We start from the raw sequence: 18135 nt of genomic DNA, 5'->3' as shown, positions 1-18135 counted from the left end.
CATCAACAAGAACCATATTATTTTGATATTAGTTCTGAATCATCCTGCAGACATCTTCAAGAAAATACAGTGGTTGGACAACTGTGTCAGAATACTTACGTTAATGTGCTACGCTATTGCCAATGTTGTTTATGTTGTGATCTTCAGTCCAGAGACGTGTATGATGCAGCTCTCTATGCTACTGTATCCTGTGCAAGGTTCTTCATCTGCCAGTACCTATTGCAACCTACATCCTTCTGAATCTGTTTAGTGTATTCATCTCTTTGTCTCCCTCTAAGATTTTTACCCTCCACGCTGCCCTCAAATACTAAACAGGTGATTCTTTGATGCCTCATAATACGTTCTACCAACCGATCCCTTCTTCTAGTCAAGTTGTGCCACAAATTTTTCTTCTCCCCAGTCCTGCTAAATACCTCCTCATTAATCATGTGATTTACCTATCTATACTTCAGCATTCATCTGTAGCACCACATTTCGAAAGCGTCTATTCTCGTCTTGTCCAAACTATTTATCGTCCACGTTTCACTTCCATACATGGCCACACTCCATACAAATACTTTCAGAAACGACTTCCTGACACTTAAATCAATACTCGATGTTAACAAATTTCTCATCTTCAGAAATGCTTTCCTTGCCATTGCCAGTCTACATTTTACATCCTCTCTACTTCGACCATCATCAGTTATTTTGCTCCCCAAATAACAATACTCATTTACTACTTTAAGCGTCTCCTTTCCTAATCTAATCCCCGCAGCATCACCCGATTTAATTCCACTACATTCCATTATTCTCGTTTTGCTTTTGTTGATGTTCATCTTATATCCTCCTTTCAAGACTCTATCCATTCTGTTCAACTGCTCTTCCAAGTCCTTTGCTGTCTCTGACAGAATTACAATGTCATCGGCGAACCTCTAAGTTTTTATTTCTTCTACATGGGTTTCAGTTTCTACTCCGAATATTTCTTTTCTTTCCATTACTACTTGCTCAATATAAAGATTGAATAACATCGGGGAGAGGCTGCAACCCTGTCTCAAACCATCCCCAACCACTGCTTCCCTTTCATGCCCTCGAATCTTATAACAGCCATCTGGTTTCTGTACAAATTGTAAATAGCTTTTCGCTCCCTGTATTTTACCCCTGCCACCTTGAAAGAGAGTATTCCAGTCAACACCGTCAAAAGCTTTCTGTATGCCTAGAAATGCTAGAAACTTAGTTTTACCTTTCCTTAGTCTATCTTCTAAGATTGGTCGTTGGGTCAGTATTGCCTCACGTGTTCCAATATTTCTACGGAATCCAAACTGATCTTCCCCGGGGTGGGCTTCTACCAGTTTTTCCATTTATCTGTAAAGAATTCGTCTTAGTAGTTGGCAGCAGTGGCTTATTAAACTGATAGTTCGGTAAATTTCACATCTGTCAACACCTGCTTTCTTTGGGATCGGAATTATTATATTCTTCTTGAAGTCTGAGGGTATTTCGCCTGTCTCATTTATCTTGCTCACCAGATGGTAGAGTTTTGTCAGGACTGGCTCTCCCAAAGCCGTCGGTAGTTCCAATGGAATGTTGTCTACTCCCGGGGCCTTGTTTCGACTTAGATCTTTGAGTGCTCTGTCAAACTCTTCACGCAGTATCACATCTCCCATTTCATCTTCATTTACATCCTCTTCCATTTCCATAACATTGTCCTCAAGTACATTGCCTTTGTATAGGACCTGTATATACTCCTTCCACCTTCTACTTTCCCCCACTTTGTTTAGAACTGGGTTTCCATCTGAGCTCTTGATTTTCATACAAAGGGTTCCCTTTTGTCCAAAGGTCTCTTTACTTTTCCTGTAGTCAGTATCTATATTACCCCTAGTGATATATGCCTCTACATCCTTACAGTTGTCCTCTAGCCATCCCTGCTTAGCCATTTGGCAGTTTCTGTCGATCTCACTTTTGAGACATTTGTATTCTTTTTTGCCTGCTTTATGCAGTGCATTTTTATATTTTTTACTTTCATCAATTAAATTCAATATATTTTCTGTTACCCAAGGATTTCTACTAGACTTCGTCTTTATACCTAATTGATCTCCTGCTGCTTTCACTATTTCATCTCTCAAAGCTACACATTCTTCTTCTACTGTATTTCTTTCCCCCGTTCTTTTCGATTGTTCCCTAATGGCCTCTCTGAAACTCTCTACAACCTCTGGTTCTTTCAGTTTATCCAGGTCCCATCTCCTCAAATTCCCAACTTTTTGCAGTTTCTTCAGTTTTAATCTACAGCTCATACCAAATAGATTACCCTGGAAATGTCTTGCAACTTAAAACCTGGTTCCTGAATCTCTGTCTTAAAATTTTATAATCTATTTGAAACTTGTCAGGATCTCCAGGCTTCTTCCATGTATACAACCTTCTTTTATGATTCTTGAACCAAGGGTAAGCTATGATTAAGTTATGCTCCATGCAAAATTCTACCAGGTGGCTTCATCTTTCATTTCTTACCCCCAATCCATATTCACCTACTACGTTTCCTTTTCTCCCTTTTCCTACTATCGAATTCCAGTCACTCATGACCATTAAATTTTCGTCTCCCTTCACTATCTGAAAAATTTCCTTTATCTCATCATATATTTAATTAATTTCTTCGTAATCTGCGGAGCTAGCTGGCATATTAAGTTGTACTAATGTGGTAGGCGTGGGCTTCGTATCTATCTTGGTCACAATAATGCGTTCACTATGCTGTTTGTAGTAGCTTACCCGCATTCCTATTTTCCTGTTCATTATTAAACCTACTCCTGCATTACCCCTATTTGATTTTGTATTTATAACCCTGTATTCACCTGACCGGAAGTCTTGTTCCTACTGCCACCGAACTTCACTAAGTCCCACTATATCTAACTTTAACCTATCCATTTCCCTTTTTAAAGTTTCTAACCTACCTGCCCGATTAAGAGATCTGACATTCGACGCTCCAATGCGTAGAACGCCAGTTTTCTTTCTCATGCTAACGACGTCATCCTGTGTAGTTCCCGCGCAGAGATCCGAAGGGTGGACTATTTTACCTCCGGAATATTTTACCCAAGAGGACGCCATCATCATTTAACCATACAGTAAAGCTGCATGCCCTTGGGAAAATATACAGCTGTATTTTCCCCTTGCTTTCAGCTGTTCACAGTCCCAGCACAGCAAAGCCGTTTTGGTTAGTGTTACAAGGACAGATCAGTCAATCATCCAGACTGTTGCTTCTGCAACTACTGAAAAGGCTGCTGCCCTTCTTCAGGAACCACACGTTTGTCTGGCCTCTAAACAGCTACCCCTCCGTTGTGGTCGCACCTATGGTACGGCTATCTGTATTGCTGAGACACGCAAGCCTCCCCATCAATGGCAAGGTCCATGGTTCATTTTTGCTTGAGATGGATGAATTATTTTAACACAAGCTAGCTTTTAGCAAACCATCAAATTGATTGTTCTACAAGGAAACCAATATGTGTTATAATGTCTACCAAGGAAAACAGGTTCTTCAAGTTCAAGAATTACCATCAGTAAGAGTGATGATCCTTTGTGGTTTATGCTGATTTTGAATGTCACCTTGCTCCTGTGACACGCTGTGAAGGCGACCCACCCCCTCACATACAACCTTCACAGAAAAACATGTGCCATATGTGGCTGTGTACCAAGTTCAATGTTCATGTGATTCAAGTCTAAACCATCCAAAATTATATATCAGGGATGATCCTGCGATATGATTGCTCACTGAGATTGAGAAACGTTCATGGGAAGTTGATAAGCTTTTCAGCACCAAAATTCCTATAATAAAGTTTAAGGAGAATAATGATTTGTACAATGCGGCGGTTGGCTGTCATATCTGTGGGCAGCTGTTATAATGGAAAGCGGAAACTCCTTGTAGTAATCGTTGTCACACAACTGGGTTAGAATGGTTCTGCCCATAATATGCGCAACTTGAAGTATCAATTGCATGACACATACATGTCTTTTCCCATGATCTCAGTGAGTATAATGCTCACTTTATCATTGAGCATATGGCTAATTTCGGTGTTGAGAACGATCAGAAATGGGGTATTCCCGCAAGAGGATCTGTATTGTATGGGGCAAACTCAACAAAACGTCTACCCAACATTAGTGCATTCTTCAGTAATGTCATAGGCGATTACACATCAGATGCAGAATATTAACATGCTGTGAAATTTGGAGAAATATGCAAGACATTACAAGAACACTGACATGTGATTGTTTGCTGATGTATCTGAGAAATTCCAGAATGTGTGCATAACCATATATTCTCTGGATGCTGCCTTTTACTACATAGCGCCAGCGTTGTCTTGGGACACCATGCTCAAGAAAACAAAGTCAGCATCAAACTATTGACTCATTCTGACATGCTCCTTTTCTTTGAATGGTGCACCCGTGGGGAACTTTGCCAATGTGTCCATAGACATATCAAGGCAGATAACCCATCTATGGGTGAGAGGTTCAATGCATCTGATATTTTGAGCCACATTGTGTACTTAGATGTCAACAACGTATATGGGCACGCCATGCAGAAATTGATACTGATTGGCCAGTTTCGATCGCTGTCTGATGAGAAATCCTCGAATTTGTGAAACGACCCACAGTGGTGGTGGTGTGGAGGCCGATTCTGGTCTAACTCAGTCAGTATGGAATTGTTGGAGAAGAATACCTATTCGTCTCTTAGATATATTTAGGGGCATTTCAAAAAAGATGGAGAGTTCCAGCACAGGCAGCCATCTTATGAGCTCCAAAATGCATCTTCAACCCATCACATTGCATAACCCATCCACTGTCTATGCTTTCCAGTCCCCTTGTCGGGCCGGCCGGTGTCGCTGTGCGGTTCTAGGCGCTTCAGTCTGGAACCGCGTGACCGCTACTGTCGTGAGTTCGAATCCTGCCTCGGGCTTGTGTGTGCGTGATGTTCTCAGGCTAGTTAGGTTTAAGTAGTTCTAAGTTCTAGGGGACTGACGACCACAGATGTTAAGTCCCATAGTGCTCAGAGCCATTTTTGAACCCCTTGTCGGGAGACGCGGGTGCAGTCCTCAGCTGCATGCTTACATGTAGTACACTTATTAAAATACTTCGTGCTCGTTACCAGAATCTCCTCAATTGAACATGTTATAAGCGGCAAGTGTTTCGCCTTTTGCGTTTAGGAAGACCGATGGACTTTTCGTGAAAGATCGACAGTCCCAGCAGACGCATCTATCATCCTGAGTTACAAAATATAACTTCAACCGACGCTGATGCATGTATTCTTCTTCTTATGGTCATCCAATATCTGCAGTTTCCAAGCGTGATGCAGGGAGGTATGGACGCAGTCCTCAGCTGCATGATTATGGCTAATATAGCTGTTGAATTGCTCCTTGTCTGTCACCAACATTTCATCCACTGAACATATCACACAAATAATAAAGAAAAATGTGTGTGAAATCTTATGGGACGTAACTGCTAAGGTTATCAGTCCCTAAGCTTACACACTACTTAACCTAAATTATCCTAAGGACAAACACACACACCCATGCCCGAGGGAGGACTCGAACCTCTGCCGGGGCCAGTCGCACAATCCATGACGGAAGTGCCTTAGACCGCTTGGCTAATCCCACACGGCAATAAAGTAAAGACTTAACGTCCATCCTCTCTGGCAGCTGAGCACAGATGGAGACTTTTACCCACCCCATCTTTAACGACCTCGATGTCGATGGTATGTTAAACCCAATCTTCCTTCCTTCCTTTCTTTTTTCCCACCGATTCACAAGTGGAGGAGAAGGAGTGGAGGGAGTGGAGAGGGGAGGTGGGAGAGGGGGGTGTCTGACAGTGGCCTCTGGTGGTGGTATTGTGAACCAGGAATCCAATTTGCAATTCCTAACGATTTTGAAATTCCTACCATTTTCGAATATCCTGGCATTGTTTACAATTCCTACCATTTTTCAATTTCCCTCTATTTTTGAATTTCATTAATTTTCATAACTAATGTAATTAAGTTACATGTCAATTTAATTAATTTGCATATCAATTTAACTGTCATGTTTCCACATATAATCCCATCGGGAGGGGGTGACTGCCTTTTTGGTTATACAAGATGTTGTTTAATAAGAATGCAGCTGGCCAGTGTGACCGAGTGGTTCTAGGCACTTCAGCCCGGAACCACGCTGCTGCTATGGTCGCAGGTTAGAATCCTACCTCGGGCATAGATGAGTGTGATGTCCTTAGGTTAGTTGGTTTAAGTAGTTCTAAGTCTAGGGGACTGATGACCTCAGATGTTAAGGCCCATAGTGCTTAGAGCCATTTGAACCATAACAATGCAGAGTGCACCAGGATGCAGTTTATTACTATACTCTTTATAATGGCTAACAAAAATCCTTTCGTACTATTTAGGCATTCTCTTGGAGTCTCACAGTATTTGATTGAAGCCTGTGCACGTTTTATTTTGAGTCTGAGCGCTAATACTAACAGAGTTATGTGTCTCGCATTGGACGCTTTTGTTACAGCTTGTGTGTTCGAGAAAATTTAGTGGCAAACTTGAGTTTAGCTTTTCACGTTTTTCTTTTATGGTCCTCTTGGGTGACATCATACCATATGCTACTTAATATTTGTATGTATAATGAAAAGGGTGTAAATAAAGGTAAGAATTATTCTGTCCAGTAAATTCTCAGTATGTACTGGGTTTATGCATTTCCTTCTTGGATATAATTTGTTCTGTGAAATTTCAGTTTTATGGGTGAAGGCAGTGTTTAGGATTTTAAGTTATTGTTTGAGTACATACATTTTTTCCTTTTGAAGATTTCGGGAAATTTGACCCCCAATTCAGAAGTGGATTATGAACTTTTGTAATATAAGTTGGTAAAATGATTTGATTCTAGTGTTATTTGAATTATGGGACTGGGTATTTCACTCACGAAAGATTTTGTACTACTGTTTTTGGAAATTACTAAATGACAACCAGTTAAGGTTTTTATGATTATTGTGTTAATTTTACTAACTTCTTTGGAGTTTCAATTAATATTGGGAATATTTTACAAAAGCTCGAAATTTAGCGCGGATTTCCATGCGAGATGCTTATACAGTTTCCACAACGAAACTTTTGTCTCGAAACTGGGCAGAAAATCCAAACAGATTCTGGTCGTATGTAAAGTATGCTAGTGGCGAGACACAATCAATCCTTCTCTGCTCGATAGCAATGGAAATACTATGGATGAAAGTGGCGTTAAAGCAGAGTTACTAAACACAGCCTTCCGAAATTCCTTCACCAAGGAAGACGAAATAAATATTTCAGAATTTGAATCAAGAACAGTTGCAAGCATGAATAATTTAGAATTAGATATCTTCGGAGTAATGAAGCAACTTAAATCACTTAATAAAAGCAAGTATTACCATATAGAATCCTCTCAGAGTATGTTCATGCAATTGCTTCATACTTAACAATCATATACCACCGATCGCTCGACGAAAAATGCGTACCCAAAGAGTGGAAAGTTGCACAAGTCATAGAAATATTCAAGACAGACAGTAGGAGCAATTCGCTAAATTACAGGCCAACATCATTAAAGTCGACATGCAGTAGGATATTGGAACATATATTCTGCTCGAACATTATGAACTTCTTCGAAGAGAACTGACTGTTGCCACATTACTTGATGCGGATTTAGAAAACATCGCTCTTGTGCAAAACAAGTAGCTCTTTGCTCACATGAAGTTTTGAGTGGTATTGACGTGGGATTTCAAATCGATTCCGTCTTTCTAGATTTCCAGAAGGCTTTTGACACAATACCTCACAAGCGACCTGTAATCAAATTGCGTGCTTATGGGATATCATTTCAGATATACAACAACGTTCGTGATTTTCGTAGTAATTGACGGAAAGCCATCGAGTAAAACAGAAGTGATTTCTGGCATTCCCCAAAGTAGTGATATAGGCCCTCTGCTTTTCCTTATCTATACAAACGAGTTAGGAGACAATCTGAGCAGAAATCCGTTTGCCATACAACTCGACAGCTCAACATGCCCCAGATGTCCGGCTGGCGTGTGTTGCGTCCACATTATAACATTAAACTATACAGAATTCAGCTACTGCAAGCTCTTCGTGAAATTGACAAACAACAACATGTGGAGTTTGTAAGGGATCCGTGATTCCACAAACATAGATGCTAGTATCCGACACCCAGGTCGATAGCAGACAGGAGTCGATTGTCGAGCGCTTCAGGAGGCAGTGACACGAGTGTCGAGTGAGCTGTAATACTGGAGAGACGGGCAAGAATGGTGGTCGAGTGAGTTGTCAACGGTAAAATTCACCGGAGTATGACGAGGGAGCACGTCCCCCTGATTATCGTGCGGTTGACCCTCACTAATACCGATTCGCGAGTGATATGAAACCAAAAGTGACAAGTGCCGAGTTAACGTGTTTCGCGTCAACCGCGTCGGCCAGAAACAATCATGGATTGCAGTTAGGATTGTTGTGAATGTTGACCATTATCATTGCGTGTGACGAAGTACTTAAAATCAGCAACTAATAAAAATATAGAACCGTAATTAAACATGTAAGGCGAAGGTAGCAACTGCCTCAGAATTTGTTAGTAGAAAATATATATCAGTTTGTACATTGCAACCTTTGTGGTCCTTAATAATAGACAAACTTTCAATCATTCCACTACTCAGTCTCAGAACAGCCGCACTTGGTTGAAATATTCCCAAAACCACAGCAGAAAAACCGATGGCCTTTCATCCTTTAAGCACACGGTCATATAATTATAATAATTAACTGTCTGGCGGCTTTGGTAAATTACACAAAACCCAATGAAAGACAAAACGGGGGTGTTTCACCTTGGCTTCCGTGCCAAGGACAGTTGCAGTCTTCAGATCCAAACAATGGGTTATTAAGTACCATTTTTGGTTAAGTGGAAAGACATTGGCATTTATCGGATGATTTTAGTGCAAGAATAATCCGGTATTGTCGCTACTGTGACTAAAATTAATTTGAACTAGGAACAGTGTAACATAATGTAGTTATGGGGAAATTAGAAACCGCAGAAACGAAGCGTATATATACAATGCAGGGCAAAAGTGACTGAGATACGGTAAACAATTTGTTTCTACGAGTTTAAGTGACAAGAGCAGTGTTAATAAACAATGTATTGAAGTATGGACACGAAATCCTGCGTGAATTACTGTAAAATTCATATTCTAAGAGAAGGTGCGTTTGTTCACAATCTCGAGTGAACCAGCCAAAATTCCGTTACGAATGTATGAAGAGCATGTTCTCAAGCGCCTTTGTATCCGAAATTATCTTTTGAACGGTGTAAATCGCTCAATTTGATGTGGACCCATAAACTGTTACCGCATTTGCAAGTGTTGAATGTGGCGTAATTGTTTGATGACGTCACCCAGACTGTGAGCGGCTAGCCATAGCATTTGAAGCAGTGAAGAAGGTCCACACGCCGCGACAACATTGAGTTTGATAGCGGAGATGTACCACACTGACCAGTGACTACAGCAGAGCCAAGTGGCTGAAATAGAAACAACGACGACGCGGAGTTCGACATCTAGTGGCAAACCCACGAAGTATACGACGCCTGCGCCACCTACCCGCTGATCAACGAAATACGTGACAGCAGCTCCATCCCGTCGCCAACCACTGAACTACGAGTCTGCGTCAGCGCGATTCGCCGCGGAATTCGTTCGGCACACGGCACTACACACCACCTACAGCAACGCATCGCCTGACAGCCACCTTGATGGAGGAGCCTACGCCAACACTAGTAACGCGACTTCAAACGTCAAAACATCGCGACTTCGACGAGCGCCGAGGGGTGAGTGAGGACGATTTGCTGGCGCGAGACTAATTAGTATTGCACTATCTTCACAGCGCGGAAAGAACTTCAAAATCAATTTGACAATTGCAGAAATTATAAAAACAATACTTTTTTAACATTTCTTTGCGAATTTGCTCTGAAGCATGGTTTGCTAGTATGCGTGTGTTTTCATGCTGTACAGCACAGAATAGTGTATCATTTGCATTATTTATTGTAAACTACATGTTTAAGTTGTGTGTATGTTACTTCGAGATTTTATGTATAATTGCAGTCATTGATGTTTGATCTGGTTAGGTTTCTGTACTTTATGGTGTTCAATGGAGAGGTATATTTTGCCAGTCTGGGTTAACCTAATATAGTGAAGTATTATTTAAGTTTTAGCTAATTAGTGACTGTTTGGTTTACTAGGAGGTTATTTTTCATTTTTTTTTTCTTGTCTGTGCATAGTGAATAGTTGAGAATGGATCATGCATTGAAAGAAAAGGTTGTGAAGGAGGTAGTTAGAAAAATGGAGATAGGGCAGGAGGATAAGGATGAGTCAGGAATTGGTAGTAGTGGAATGTCAATGGACAGCCCATTGGGTCATTCAACTGGTTACCTTGAGACACCCGTAAAACCAATTAGAAAGCAACTGAGTCTAAAGGATGGAGAATCATAGTCAAAAATTTCAAGATGCTCCAAGGAATCAACAAGAATATAAAAGAGATGTCCAAAGGAAATGATGAAATGAAGAAAGGATATGAAGAAATCAACAAGTGTATAGAAGATATGTCTAAAGGAAATGATGAAATCAAAAAAGGAAAGCCGGCCGAAGTGGCCATGCGGTTAAAGGCGCTGCAGTCTGGAACCGCAAGACCGCTACGGTCGCAGGTTCGAATCCTGCCTCGGGCATGGATGTTTGTGTTGTCCTTAGGTTAGTTAGGTTTAACTAGTTCTAAGTTCTAGGGGACTAATGACCTCAGCAGTTGAGTCCCATAGTGCTCAGAGCCTTTGAACCTTTGAAAAAAGGAAACGAAGAAATCAAAAAAGGAATTGAAGAAATCAAGAAAGAGAACAAAAAATCAAGAAAAGTATAGCAGAGATGTCCCAAGAAAACCAAGAAAGCTTAAGGAAAGGACTGCAGGAATTCCAGGAACAGATGGGAATAACTCTTAAGGAGAGAGACGACGAATTGGAGGTGAAGGTAGATCAAATCTGAGGGGATATGAATGATATGAAGGCAGAGATAATTGGAAAAGCTGAGGGAGATGTTGAGGGTGTTAAAACTGAATTGGAAGAGAGAATGTAGAAAATTGAAACAATAACACCAGCAGATTAAAGATGAGGTACAAATACAACAGCAGTGCCAAGTCAATATTGGTAAATTGGGAAATAGGCAAGTGAAATTGGAGGAGGCTGTGGAACATATAATCACAAATGAGATCAAACCGCTGCAGGAGGGAGTCCAACAGTTAGAAACGAAAACCGAAGAGATTGATAGGAATATAAATAGTGCCACCTTAACAGTAGGGGCGGGCAAGGTCGTTACATTAGTGAACGCTGATAATAGGTATATCCAGATCCACATGGGGCAAAAATATGAACCCAAAGGGGCATTGCATCCAATGATATTACTAAGTGGTTACGGGGAGTTTTCCCAGCTTGCTTACAAGATGCAGATAAAATTCAGTTCGTAACAGACAGAATGGAAGGTGAAGCTTGCACCTGGGGAGTTAGGAAAAAGATTAAGAAAAAGAAGAAGTTACCAGCTACAGTCAATTTGAGGAAGAGTTTTTGAAGAAATACTGGTCCAAAAGTGACCAGTGTGCAACAGTTGAAGATTACTGCATTGCAAGTCCCTTAATATCTGGAGAGGTACGTTGAGAGAATTTTCTGAGCATCTCTGGGAGTTGAATGAAACATTGCATCAGCCATTGAATGACGACATATTGATATCAGCAATTAAAAGGAGGTTAAGTCGTAGGATGCAAGAAAACTTATCTGGAAGCCTGATTAAAGATAAAGACACTTTAATGAATGTATTGGAGCAATCAGAAACTATTTGTGCACAGGAAAACAACCAGATGTGTAATCAGAACCAAGGTGGAAATAATTACCATCAAAGTCAGTTTAATGGCCCACCGAATTACAGAGGTAGAGGTGGGGGTCAGGGACATAGGAACCATGGCGATGGTCGACAGTTTTACCACAATCATAGGAGAGATGATGATGACAGGAATTATGAGAGGGGAGAAGACAGACGAAGGGATCATGAGGTATGAATTGAAGAAATAAGAGACCCAGTAAACTAAGTAAGGTGGACCCAGCAACTCTTTTGCTGGTATACCAAGTGGCGACTGGTACACTCCCAGGTGGGTGAGACTTAATTTCTTATTTCAAGTTTCACTCCTCTACCATCTTTCTCTATCCCTAGATTAAGAAAGTTAGTGTATAGTAGCTAGAATAGGTAGTGGTTGTCCAAATAATTCAGTCAGAAACCATGTAACAAATTTATAGTTGACTTATAATAAGGACAAGTAGTTACTATTGATATAGAATGTGAGATGTCAAAGAATCAATAAGTAAAAAATCAGTTTAGTGTCAGTACATCACAAAATTAATAGTGCCAGAAGTAATAAAATGAGAACCAGATCCAAAAGCCAATGTTTATAAAATGTGATAGGAAACAAGAGTTTGTGTAATCTTATAGAGTTGTTTTAAGAGGCATGAAAAGGTCAAGCAATTGTGAGAGAATCGAAGTAATGTATCAGCTTGTAAATAGGAACGCATATGAAGAAACTAATACATGATGAGATACTTGTCGAATAAATGATGTGAAATACGATACGCAGAGAGGCGAAGGAGCCTGGAGTAGCATTTTTATGTAGCTATTGCAGAGAATATGGAGGGTTGATATATATATTTGCAGTTGAAGTTGCTGTTAAGTTGAAGGAGTTATGTGTAATGAGGTATATTGAACAAGAGATGTTTGAAGTACATCATTTAGCACACAAGCAACATCTGTTTGCAAGTTATCCATAGGTATACATGTTGATCTAATATATGCTGATAAAACAGAAAGTGTAACTCATGAGTAATTCATGTATCCAATTAGCAATCAGAGTCAATTATGGTTATACTTAGATCAAGCCTTAGAAGCATAATTCTGGCACTGTGTAATGAATAAATAATACCCGTACAGCAGATTTGGATTAATGTCAATATAATAGGAAATATTGTACCTCTCATCTGAGCATTAGTGATAACAATTCACATGTGGCAGTATATAAATGTTTGCCAAAACGAAATGACCAGTAATTTAAAAATTTTCAATGGGCGATCATATTAGTTATAGTGATGCAAATAGTTATGTAAGACATATTTAGTGGAATAATGGAGCTTTTAAGATTATCGAATCAGTCTGTAGAGGTATGAGGAAGTGTAAAATAAGTGCATTAGTCAAGGTATAAATGGTATATTTTGTTCTCAATTTCAGTTTTACTTGTGTTAAAGACTCAAATGAATAGGATGTGAATTTCTTCCTTAACTTTCATGTGTGTTGGCCAAGTGAGTTATAAGTTAGAGTGATAGTAGTATGGACGGCAAGAACCCTGCTGAAAGGATGGCATACCAAAGGAGTAGCTGGCATTCAACTAGTTTTTTTTTCCTTGTCTTTGCTGGAGCAAGTTATAAAAGCTCAATCAGTAACAAATATATAGTTAACAGCCCATACAAACCTTTGAAAGCGAAGATTTTTGGTTATTGAATGTAAGATAAAGTTTGTAAAAATATTTACCATGCTATGTTAATTAAGATAGATTGATATTTTATGATGTTTCTGTAGAGGCAGTTTGCTACCGGAGTCAATAGGGTATAGTTTGTGATACTTTGTAACTTTCAGTATGTGAACCAGAATCTAATGTTCCTCATCTTTATTTATATGCTGTGTGCTAATTGTTTCCTATTATTGTTTTTCGCCTGCAGCTACAAAGAAGGTTTCTAGGGTGGGGATGTAAGGAATCCGTGATCCCACAAACATAGATGCTAGTATCCGACACCCAGGTCGATAGCAGACAGGAGTCGATTGTCGAGCGCTGCAGGAGGCAGTGAGACGAGTGTCGAGTGAGCAGTAGTACTGGAGAGACGGGCAAGAATGGCGGTCGAGTGAGTACTAAACGGTAAATTCACTGGAATATGACAAATGAGCGCGTCCCCCTGATCGTGGTGGGGTGGACCCTCATTGATACCGATTCGCGAGTGATATGAAACCAAAAGTGACAAGTGCCGAATTACGTGTTTCGCATCGGCCAGCAACAACCATGGGTTGCAGTGAGGATTGTTGTGAATGTTGCCCATGATCATTGCGTGTGACAAAGTACTTAAAATCAGCAACGATAAAAAGATAGAACCGTAACTAAACGTGTAAGGCGAAGGTAGCAACTGCCTCAGAATTTATGTGTTAGTAGAAAATACGTATCAGTTTGTACATATCAGTGGTCCTTAATAATAGACAAACTTTCAATCATTCCACTACTCAGTCTCAGAACAGCCGAACTTGGTTGAAATACCGCCGAAACCACAGCAGAAAAACCGATGGCCTTTCATCCATTAAGCACACGGTCATATAATAATTAACTGTTTGGCGGCTTCGGTAAATTACACAAAACCCAATAAAAGACAAAACAGGGGTGTTTCAAGTTCTGTAATTTCGTTCTTGACAAGATGGAGGATGACAGTTTTCTTCCACACTTAGTGTTTAGTGATGAAGCAACAATCCATTTAAATGGAAATGGAAAGGTGAACTGCCATAATATGAGAATATGCCAGGTAGTTAAATGTGATTTGCAGAGTATCCATGTAAAACAACCACATGAAGTTGTACAATATGAGAGGGACTCTCCAGAATTTAATGAGTTTCGTGCAATTTCACAGTAAAAGGTGTGTGGTTTATTTTTCTTTGCTGAAAACACTGTTGTACGAAGCACATACCTCGATGTTCTTGAGAACTTTATTTTCCCACAGCTGGAGACTGATTCGAATGACTTCATTTGCCATCAGGATGGGGAACCGCCACACTGGCATCTGCGGGAATTTTTAAATCAAAGGATTACCGAATGATGGATCGGTCACGCTGGACCAAATCATTCAGTCTTACAATACTGATCTCCAAGGTCACCATACCTGACTGTATGTGATTATTTCTTGTGGGGGTGTCTAAAAAACTCTGTTTATGTGTCTTCGTTATCAACAACCATTAATGAACTGAGATAGTGCATAATAGTAGCTGTGGAAGCTGTAACTCAAGACATGCCTACATCAGTGTGGGCCCCATTCATCAAAAAACAAAATTCGTTATATAGACGTGCCAAATCGGATGATTCTTTTTCGTAGACCCTGTATTTTGTTGACGTGGATCTACATAGGGAGAAATGAACATCAGAGCTCACACAGAAGGGTATAGATGTTCGTTTTTTCCTCACCCTGTTCGAGAGTGGAATAATAGAGAATTAGTGTGAAGGTGGTTCGATGAACCCTCGTCCAGGCACTTAAGTGTGATTTGCAGAGAACCCATGTAGATGTAGATGTAATCAGTGGAAGAGACGTTAAAAAATTGTCTACGAATGATTGAAATCCTGACTGAAATCCTGACAGTCATTGGCCACCACTACTCCACTGCCTGTGTTGTTGCAAACCCATTGTAACACCTCCATAAACTTTCGAAGGACTTACAGAATCCGATGCTGTATTGCATTCCAAAGGTGAACCGACAGACTATGAAGCAGATAGTCATTATGTTTTGCTCTTTGGTGTATGATTCTTTGTGTATTATTAACATTGATGGCTTATCGTTGTCATTCTGTTTGACCTCAGGGCTATTGCTTTTAAAGTGACGAAATGCGGCTCCTTTGCAGAAAGCCGTGGAGGAGTCCAAGCTGATCGAGCCCTCCGTGTTGGACCTGTTCCGGTCGCGCCGTTGCCGCCGCGCGCTGGCCATCTCGCTGGGCGTGGTGTGCGCCGAGCAGATCCAGGGCATCAACGCGGTGCTCTTCTACACGCAGAGCATCTTCATCGCGGCAGGTGGTTCCGTCAGCGACATCGTAGCGCCCATGATCATCAACGGCACCATGTTCGTGGTGTCGTGCTTCGCTCCCTTCCTGGTAGACCGAATGGGTCGCAGGCGGTTGCTTCTCTTTTCTTCTACCGGCATGTGTCTGGCATTGGTGAGTGGCCTTACCGATCTACTGCACTCGCAGAATATTACCTCCTGTCCCTTCTACGGCCAGCAGTTATTCCTCTATCAGCCCATTGTCTCGTTTTATCCAGACTTACCAAATAGTCGTTCGGTCGATTCCCGAGTGTTACTCTGGAAGCCATATGAGGCAGGATTAACCCCTTGCGTAAGTAGTTTTCGTGCACATTCCTCTTCCTCAGTGGATAATTTTCCCAGAGCTGACGCGCGCAAAAGTGCCAACTGCCCACTCACTCACAAAATTTTTGTTGTTGATTTTAACGTATAGGATAGATTAAAGAAGATACTGAAATTTTATTTTCACAGAATTACAGGTCGTTTTCTGTGTGAAATACTCTGTATACCCTTGTTGGTCTTCTCGTCGTAGTCCTTGGCAAAAATTCTAGAAAATACTTGGCTATAAGTCTAGTCATTTTTGGCGTTCGATGTATGTGTCCAATTCAAGACACCTTTTGCAGAGAGGATATGACCAATTGTTGCCCGAGACTTATTATGAATTCCAAACTGCTTTTTATGCCGCCATGTTTTCTGTGTAGAATGTATTCACCGAAGCATGCAATGTCGAATAAATACGGAAAATCTCTTGAAAATATTTTTAAGTCTATTTCTGGCAATTTGGTGGCTTTTCAACTGGAAATCGCTCTTATCCACGACTCCCATAGTTTCGTAATACATGACAACACTTGCACTTTTGCACGACGCCATTCTTTCAGTTTACTTCTTGAAAAGTTTCGTCAAGGAATGTACTAACAGTCACAACGTCTCTCTTGTGCTCCAGTTTCATCACTATCTGCTTGTTCCCGTAGCCCGTTATGTATGTACCCTTCTTCCCAAGTTCATTTGCATGAAGTCCGGCGACTCCCTTCTGTTTCACTGCATTGTGCGGACAGCGACGGTGTTCTCACTCGTTAGTGTGTCAACCAATTGTGAACTAGTGTACCGGTTGTCTAGGTAAATACAGAAGTGCTTCCAAAAGCAATTGCCGCGTTGGGTAGCCGTGCGGTCTATGGCACCTAGCCATGGCTCATGCGGCTCCCCCCGTCGGAGGTTCGAGTCCTCCCTCGGGCATGGGTCTGTGTGTTGTCCTTAGCCTAAGTTAGTTTAAGTAGTGTGTAAGCCTAGGGACCGATCACTGCAGCAGTTTGGTCCCATAGGAACTTACCATAAATTTCAAAATTCACCACCAGAGCAAATCATGTACAAGATCCAAAGGCTATTTACTCTTTAGGATTTTGACTGTCACAGTAATGATATCATTACCAACATAAACAATGAAAACCATTATAACAGGCAATGAATACCGTATCTGGACTGACGAAAAGTACCATGTAGTAGACCAGGGCTTCACAACATACGTGCTCGTGGAGCAAGCTGTGAGCAGCAAGGCGCGAGCACGGAGCGGCGCGAGCACGCTACCCCCACTACCGGACCAGAGCGGAGAGTGGGGAGAGTCACGTGGGATACACAAAAGCTGCCGCCAGTCAATGTAAATCCGCGGCCACCTGCAGGGATATCACTCACGAATTATTACTGTGACAAATGAAACAAATAAAGGACAATGTACACGTGCCACATAATTTTATTAGCTTAGTGTATGCCTCTACATTCGTATTAATTTGTGAAGTGCTACACAATAAAAGGTGTCACTGAAGTGTGGGATTCTCTGTTATCTTGTACTTTTTGCCCTTTACAATTGCGTCTATGTTCGGAGTAATTGTTCTTGTGCATCGTAGGCGCAGCGTGCAGTTTAAATTTCGATCAGACAATGCGTTTCTCAGGCGCGTCTTGTTACATTTCATTGCAGAGAACAGTTATTCACAAACATACATGGAACCGAACATTGATGTTATTGTAGCCGCCAGTTTGTGCAAATGAGGAAATCTATCCTGAGGGAAGTGTCTGTAAAATTCCAAAATGTTTTTCTTGTTCTGAAATTTGTCTCTGTATTCTCTGTCATACTGCAAGTCAATAATTTCTAGTTGCAGCTCAGGACGAATCTCTTCAATATTCGCTGAATATGGAGAGGATAACAGATCAGAATCACTGTCTAGTGCTGTCAGATCTTGAAAGTGTTGATCAAATTCTTCCTTA

At 40.9% G+C, this 18135-nt stretch overlaps 1 protein-coding gene across 1 annotated transcript in view; it reads left to right on the top strand.

Annotated features, from left to right (window-relative positions):
- Positions 1-18135, top strand: part of LOC124606592 (facilitated trehalose transporter Tret1-2 homolog) — a 74462-nt gene that overhangs the window by 27954 nt on the left and 28373 nt on the right. Inside the window, exon 4 of the mRNA XM_047138577.1 lies at positions 15707-16015. Within this exon, the coding sequence (XP_046994533.1) occupies positions 15707-16015 (309 nt within the window). The remainder of the gene's footprint in view (positions 1-15706; positions 16016-18135) is intronic.

Source organism: Schistocerca americana, chromosome 3 (genome assembly GCF_021461395.2).
Source record: "Schistocerca americana isolate TAMUIC-IGC-003095 chromosome 3, iqSchAmer2.1, whole genome shotgun sequence".
In the NCBI taxonomy this organism is placed as follows: Eukaryota; Metazoa; Arthropoda; class Insecta; order Orthoptera; family Acrididae; genus Schistocerca; species Schistocerca americana.
This window is presented reverse-complemented; position numbering and strand designations above follow the sequence as displayed.